The following is an 8,047-nucleotide window of genomic DNA, read 5'->3' as shown; positions in this document are numbered from 1 at the left end:
GAAAATCTATTATATCAGTAACATTCGTATTGACCGAAATATAAACAGTCACCATAATAATTTCTCTACCGCTGGATGTAGTGTATCTTGCGGCGCATATATCTCCTACAGCAGATTTAGTTAGACTTGTGTGCTGGGGACCTCTTCTCAATTGAGTATCACTATTGACCGCACACTCCCGCTGTGAATCGTCAGTATTGTGATAAATGCAGACCCCTCCTCCACGCTTTATGTTTGGTCGCCTATATTGTGTGATGAGATTAAAATTTCCAACTTCAACCTGTTCGTTGTTAGAAAGCCAAGTTTCTGATAACATTAAAACATGTGATTTTCGTATTATGTTGCCACGAAGATCACATGCATGTGCCCGGAGACTTTGGCAGTTTAGAGAAAAAACAATGATATTCCCTTCATTAATCTTTTCGAGTATAACTCGATCGATTGTATTAAGATGGACAGTAGAAAGCCGAGTAAACTCGTTTCGTAACAAAAGCATCGCTTGATTTTCACGTCTGCCATGGTGAAAACGTTGATCTTCACTAGATACAATGTAAAGTCCTTGTTGACTCGTAACCCTAGATAAAGCTACGTAAACTAAAGACTGTGAGTGAGCTTTGCTGTACTTGTAAACTATTTCATCAAAAGTTCCACCTTGAGATTTATGAATGGTTAAGGAGCAAGCTGGTTTTAACGGAAAATGATTTCTTTTGACATGAATTGATTTGTTCCGGTTGAGAGGAATTGTTGCAGTTCTACGATTGATAGGAACCGCTGTATTATCAATTCCTTTTGAATTCGCATATCCAGCTGTTTTTGCTCGAGCTTTAACACCGACGCCGTTAGGAAAATGAAGCCAAACTCTTAAAATTCTATCATCAACACCTAATTCAACATGGATCAATTTGCCTACCGCTCCATTGGCTAATCCGTCAGCAACATCAATATTGGTCGTTATCATGTAGGGTTTATCTGGAGCAAAAATAATTTCATAAGGTAATCCTCCCGTGTCAATTGTACTAAGTTTGTACAACTTTTCTCTAGCAACTCTTTGCTTTTCGCGATCATTTTCACACCCCAAAAATTTATCATCAGCAACTGAATTTGATATTTCATCAGATGAACTCAACACTTTCAAGTTGTACGCATCAACTGAATGGTTGTCATTAAATAATCGAATTCCTCCAGGACAACGTTGCTCCGCTTCCCCTTCTGAACAAAATCTTGATTCAATTAGTTGCAACTGGTCTTCATCTAATTGATTTCCATTACCAATTTTTGTCAATAATGAAGAAAATTGAGCATTTTCTTGGCGCATAACTTCTGTCAACTCGTAAAAACTAATTCCTCTCCATAACTGCTGACCATCAATCCGTTGAATTTTTTGTTTCCAAATTGGTGTGGCTCTAACTGGAGGCAATTGTCTCAAATCACCAATAAAAATAATATGTAATCCACCGAAAGAGGTATCATAATTTCCGGTTATTTCTTTCAACCTCAAATCTATACGTTCTAACATTTCTGCTCCTATCATACTGACTTCATCAATAAGTATCATCTTTACATACTTGAATAAACATCTGTACAAGCCCTTGACTTCGTTAGATAAAGGTATTTGAAAACTGGATAGAGTAATTTTGAAAGCGGTGTGAACAGTTGTACCTCCAATAGCAACCGCAGCTTTTCCAGTGGATGCACATACAAGATAAGCATTGCAGTAGCCATCTGTATCTGTGAATCTATTACAAATTTCCATAATCAGTTTGATGAGAAAAGTTTTCCCACATCCAGCAGGACCAGTCAAAAATAGTTGTAACGGCATTGGGTTTTTTGAAGTCAATAACCATATTATGTGTTGAGCCAGCTCGAATTGCTTCTCGTTAGTTCTTCTCATGAGCTCAAGAAACTCTGGAGTCTCCATGAGGTTGTCTTTTTTTTTCCATATCGCTCCGAGTTTATTCATTGAAGCTGATACTAAATCATCGTTAATAACCGAGTTTGGATCTTGAAGAAACTGTTGGTATGGATCTAGAATTTCTTGGACATTAGCCCTGTTCTGGTCATCGTTATTTGCCTGCACATCGTTGAGCTCCGTCTCTTCCCGACATAATTGTGCACAAATTTCCATTGTTTTTGCGATATCTAAATTAGATTCAAATTCTTTTCGTCTCTCCATTATGAGATCTTCATTTTCATCATAGATGCGCAAAACTTCATATCACTCAAAACATCAGTTTCTTCAATTCTGAAAGGCATATGTAGCGTAACCATTTCCCTCTTGTATTCTGTTAACTCTTTCCCCATATCATAATTTCGGAATCTTATAACTTTTGGGACTTTTCGTTCTTTAACATTTCCGGCAGCATTGACAGTATATCGCGAAACAAACTGAGCTAGAGTGATATCATTAATTATAGCAGGTCTTTTCTCGTACTTGTCGAACCAATTTTCCTTCCATACATTTGTATCATCATCATCTTCAAGTTGCGCTAATTCTTTTAATGTTTTTCGAATTCTTTCTCGCTGTTGTGGCCAGTATGTTGGAATATATTCAATAGCTACTGACGCTTTAGACATGGGTTCACGCAAAAGAAACCACGCTGCTTCCTGGCTTGACATTTCAATTGTATTCAGCGCGTTGACGCTAAGTTTCTTTATAGCAGCAATAATGTCGAAGTCAGGATTATCATTCATAATTTCGACGAGTTTTTGTTGTAAGTTACTGATTCCTCTGTTAGTCTTATTTATGTAGTCGACAACGTACTGAGCACATGAATATTCTTCGGTGATAAATTGGAAGTCCATATTAGACCCAACCACGTTCAAAATAAAAGGATTAAAACAATTATGCCATTTTTCTGAAGGTCTCCGTTTTAAAAATACTCGAGGCCGAGTTATCCCAGCTCGTAAAATGTTAACGTAGTCATCATCTGATATTATGCAATTGTCTTGATAAAAATGTTCAATATTTTCGTAGTCATTACTTTCTAAGTTTTGTCGTATATTTTTATACCGCGATTTAAGTCTTTGTAACTCTGGATTCTCCTTGTCTAGCGGGATGAGAATAGTAGTTTGGCGAATAGGCATAAAAGGTGCTTCAAAACGACATTGCCGATTATTTGTACGAGTGTTTTTATAACACGTGAAGGTGTGTTTATGAGTTTGAAGTTTGATGTGACCGGAAGCTTCAGATGAATCCACTGAAATAAGCGAATTAATTAATGCAATCGCTTCTTCGTAGTCGTTCCCCAATGCATCTTTTGGTGAATTATCTAACCATAATAGTATATGGGCGTGTGGGCTACCTCTATGTTGAAATTCAATCCGCTTGAAATAATGACTCACTCGATATTTACCAAATGGACTCAACTTCTTTGACTGCAATATAAGCATGATTACATTAATCAATTTATTGAAATATATTGCGCAGGTGACGGCATCATCATTAATCAGAGTTGTCTTTTGAAAATAATTCAACACTTCAATTTGCTCATCGGTTAACTCTTCTCCCTGATTTTTCAATTTGTGTAAAATCCTTAGAAGGTTTGGCCATCCAATTTCATTCGCGCTTATGGTCAAAAACATAGTTGGCCTACCCAACTGGCGCATCATTGCAAAAAGATCTCGCTTTCGCGCAGACCAATAAGTTGCAGAATTAGGGATTGACTTCATAAAAGCTAAATTTGTTTCCAAACAGGCATTTATGTAATCATCAGATAATACGCGTTCTTTACTTATATTGGTATCCTTACCGATGTGTTTGAATCCAATCTTCAGAGCACTGCAAACTCTTAAGCGCATTATTTTCATTGCCGTGTAAAGAAGCTTATTAGGAAGTACTCCTCTCCTGTCTGAACGACGTAATTCACTTGTTGCCATCATGAATGGCGTTACATTGGCTTCTTCTCGAAATACACGAAATTCCCCAAGGTAAATGGCTGGAAATGATAATTCCTCTGCATATGTGTCAAATAACAAACTCTCTGGAACTTTATTTTCACCTGGAGCAATTTGTAAAAATTTATCCTCACTCCACATGAGAGTTTGCTGTTGCGCAGTCAGACTTTCATCAATCACAATATGTTCACTTAAATCATCGATGTGTATTCGTTTTTCTATGGAGTCAGAATCCACAGAGTGAGTGTGATTTGCTGTTTCAGAGGATGGAAGCTCTTGCACATCATCTTGTCTACTCGATCCTCCTGTATCCGTGTAATCAATTATGACTTTCTCACCATTGGATGTAAACCAAGCATCATCCACTTTAATTTGGAAGTGCTTATACAGAGGTGTTTCAATTAAATACGTCAACCATTTTTTAATGACAATACCTTTAACCAATCCGTGAAGGTAACTTGTTTTATGAATAAGTTTCTTCTTAATATGAACATTAATACAATAGTCTTCTTCATTTCCATCAAGCGGCCTTGGTAAAAGTTTTATCATATTATCAACCGAGACAGGCACATTAATTATTTGGCCAGTTATAGCAAATTGACCATTGAAATGGCGTAATCTACGTATTTGCATAAACGGAAGCCTTGGTGAAATAAGTCTCTCAGCAATAATATCCAATTCCGGCAAATCCACTGGTCTTTGTGGATATTTAAAACCATTATACGTAGCTAAAAAGGGAATATTGCCTTTTAAGATACTGGCTCTGCAAGTTTTGCACATCATGACTTGAGTGACATCCGTAAAATTCTGAAAAATATCATATAATTAGAGTTGGTAAGATATTAGATAATTGTAAATTATAAGGGACTACTTTACCGTAATTCGTTTAAGTAAGATTTCTTCATCTGCTGATCCACATTTAAGATCTTCTAAAAACCATAAACGATCACAAACATTACAGGCGTGACCAAAGGAATTCTGTAGGATCTTTTTTTTAAATAGCTTATGTGCTGATTTATGAGTTTGATAGCTACGGTATGGCAGGCTAGAATTTGGCTCCGATGTTGACTCTTCAGACATGTTGATATTGTCTTCATTTTCAATGAATTCATTCTCGGCTGGTTGTAAAATTTCCATTTCATTAGTTAGCAAACGAGGAGTCAGTATAGGTTGGCTGGGAAGCTGACAAATCTCATCAAAATTAAGGTTTCTGGTTTGATTTGGTTTCCTTTTTTTTTTGTACACATCACTAACACTTTCGTGCTGTTGTACGTTTTGACGTTTTTTTGTTGATACCGGTGCAGTCTCAATAACTACTTCGTGGTGTGTAATGACAGGTCCATCGTCAGGACTTGAAGGTACCACCTGTGCTGTAGTTACCGATGTCAAGTAGTTGGAAGGTCCTGCATCTTGCCTCGGTAAAATTTCAGTAACGTCTGAGTTTGACTCTGCGTTGATGTTTTGATTCGCTCGGAGTTTTTTTCTCAACCTGCATTCCCGTTGACGCTCCGCTGCGGACTTTTTGGCTGGTCTGTCCTCTTTCTGTTTTTTAGGCCCAGACTTTTCTTTCATCCGAAGTCTGTATTCTCGTTGTCGAATTGCTTGAGTTTTTTTATGACCGGTTGTTGTTGATGGACAGGTTTCAGGACTGTGAATAAACAAATTCAAGCACATTTAATAAGAAAAAAAATAAATAGCTATTTTAATAGCATGTAATTAAATATAAAAGCACAACATAAAAAGTATAGATATACACTGATAAAAAGATTCATTAACTATTTAATAATTTAAATTATTTGAAAGCAATTGTTTAATTTTAATAAATATTTTTCTACATTTAATTAATATTTATTTAGAAGGAAAATATATTTATTAACATTTAATAAGTATTTATTAATAATTAACAAATACTTATTAACAGTTAATAAATATTTTTTAACAACTAATAAATATTACGTTGATTTGTATTTGATTTGTACTTCATAAATTATTTTTAATAAACATGGATTAACTTTTAATAAACCTTTTTTTAGTAGCTAACAAATATTTATTCATACATTTGATAAATTGCATTTCATAAATAATTTATTAACTGTTAATAAATACTTATTAAATTCTTTGACGTTAAAAAATCATTTATTAATAAAGCTTATTAAATATAAACAATTCCTTCTATCAGTGAATGGACAACTTATATATTAATTGTAAAAGTGAATTATATAGACTTACTTAATTACCGCATCCACGTGTTCCGCAACTCCCGGATCATTCTCACTAGAATACGTAACTTCCATATTTTACTGTATTCAACTGACACAAATTTATATTTATATCGATTATAAATAAATTATAAAATTTAAAACAATATCTCCGCAAGTTCAAAGTGTTTGTAGGTTAATATCGAATAAATAAATGTTTAGAAATGTATTGATATAGTTATGCAGGCGCTACACTGTACATGTATAATGTGTATGCTATTATACACACACAGATATATACTAAACATATACAAGTACATGGAGCCGAGCATACCGTGTGGTGGGGAATGGTCAGACTATAGCGCATAACGCATTTCGTGTGACATGCTATACTCTCTAGTACGATTTTGGTCCCCATAATTTTCATACCCCGGGCCTATATATGTAAATCGATTCTTAAGGAGTAAACTCCAAAAAAAACAATTTTTCCAAATAACATGCCTGGTCGACAGTGGTATAACGCTTTTCGTCGTCGTCATCCACAAATCAGTGAGAGAATTGCTCAGAATCTTACATTCAGTCGAGCTGGAGTGCCAGAGAAAAAAATCAGAGCCTGGTTTCAAGAAGTAAAAGATAATATTCCCCTGAATCTTCTAATAATTGATAGTTCCCGAATTTTCAACCTCGATGAGTCAGCTTTCAAGCTTAACCCAAAAGGAAATTCAGTTCTTGCTACCAAAGGTGATAAGACTGTCTACAATATCGTAGGAAACGATGAAAAAGAATGTTTAACAACATTAATTTGTGGAAATGCAGCTGGACAAATGCTTCCACCAATGGTACTATTTCCATATAAAAGAATTCCGCGTAATACTGTCACCAGCATGCCAAAAGGTTGGGGGATTGGTTGCTCTGATAGTGAATGGATGACGGCAAAATAATATCGAGGATACTTTGTTAGAAGAATTCAGAAGTCAACAACAACTTGCTCATTGGAATGGCACTCAAGACCATGCCAGTTTATTTTTATTTTGGCAAAAAATAAAAAAAATCGCATCATCTCATCTTTCTACGACTAGCGGGATTCAATTTAATAGTAATGAAATATCTGAGGATATTGCTCAAGTAATTTAAATAAATTTATAATAATATTTTTGGCAAATTTATAGAAAAAAATATGTACAATTATTTTTACAACTAATCAACTTTTATTTTCAGCTAATGAACTTCGTTGTTAAATAACTTTTATCATTAAGATTATTTATTATTTATAGTCGTATATTTTATAAAGGACTTGTGTAATTAATTCAATATTTATAACATAATTTTTAATCTTTTTTATTTAGAGTGAAGAAAATGAATTAGAGGGTGAAGAGACAGAAGAAAATATTCATGATTTTATTTTAGACTCACAACAATCAGGAAATACTTTAGTTTTTGCAGTAAGTGATGATGGTAATTTAATTCCTATCAATGACCATGAAATGGACATTGCTTATAACAATCAGAATGAAGATCAAGCAAGCTTGCAAGTCCAAATCTTGCCTGAAAATCATGTAGAAGAACAAGTAGATGCACAGTAAGTAAACTTACTGTGCCCTGTAAGTAAACTTGCAACTTCACATCTCATCTGAAAATCAAGTTGAAGAACAATTAAACTTGTCAGTTCAGAGTGAATCGAACAATTCTGAAGTCTTGAATGAATCATCACGACCCAGTACAAAAATTATACCTTCAAATGTGCCTTCTCCATTTAAGCGTGCTATATTTTGGCCTTTAAAAGATGAAGCTTCGAAAAAACGAAAAGCAAAGGAGAAAGTACCAACAGTTTATACTTCTGATGCGTGGTTAAAATATCATGACAGCAAAGAAGTAAAAAAACAAAAATTAGAAGAGGAAAAAGAACTTAAAAAAGCTAAAAGATTACAAATTAAAGCTACAAAAGAAGCAGAAAG

The 8,047-nt window shown here is 34.6% G+C and overlaps 1 protein-coding gene across 1 annotated transcript; it reads right to left on the bottom strand.

Moving 5' to 3' along the window:
* Nucleotides 1-2,172: 2,172 nt before the first annotated feature.
* Nucleotides 2,173-6,574, bottom strand: LOC123265505. The gene is made up of 3 exons (XM_044729299.1): nucleotides 6,124-6,574; nucleotides 4,771-5,542; nucleotides 2,173-4,701 (listed from the first exon to the last, which is right to left on the bottom strand). Exons 1-3 carry the CDS (start codon nucleotides 6,186-6,188, stop codon nucleotides 2,173-2,175), a joined length of 3,366 nt encoding a protein of 1,121 aa, XP_044585234.1. The 5' UTR covers nucleotides 6,189-6,574.
* Nucleotides 6,575-8,047: the final 1,473 nt, after the last annotated feature.

The sequence above is a fragment of the Cotesia glomerata genome, linkage group LG5 (genome assembly GCF_020080835.1).
Source record: "Cotesia glomerata isolate CgM1 linkage group LG5, MPM_Cglom_v2.3, whole genome shotgun sequence".
Classification (NCBI taxonomy): domain Eukaryota; kingdom Metazoa; phylum Arthropoda; class Insecta; order Hymenoptera; family Braconidae; genus Cotesia; species Cotesia glomerata.
The sequence above is the reverse complement of the archived record's forward strand: the minus strand, read 5'-3'. Positions and strand labels throughout refer to the sequence as shown.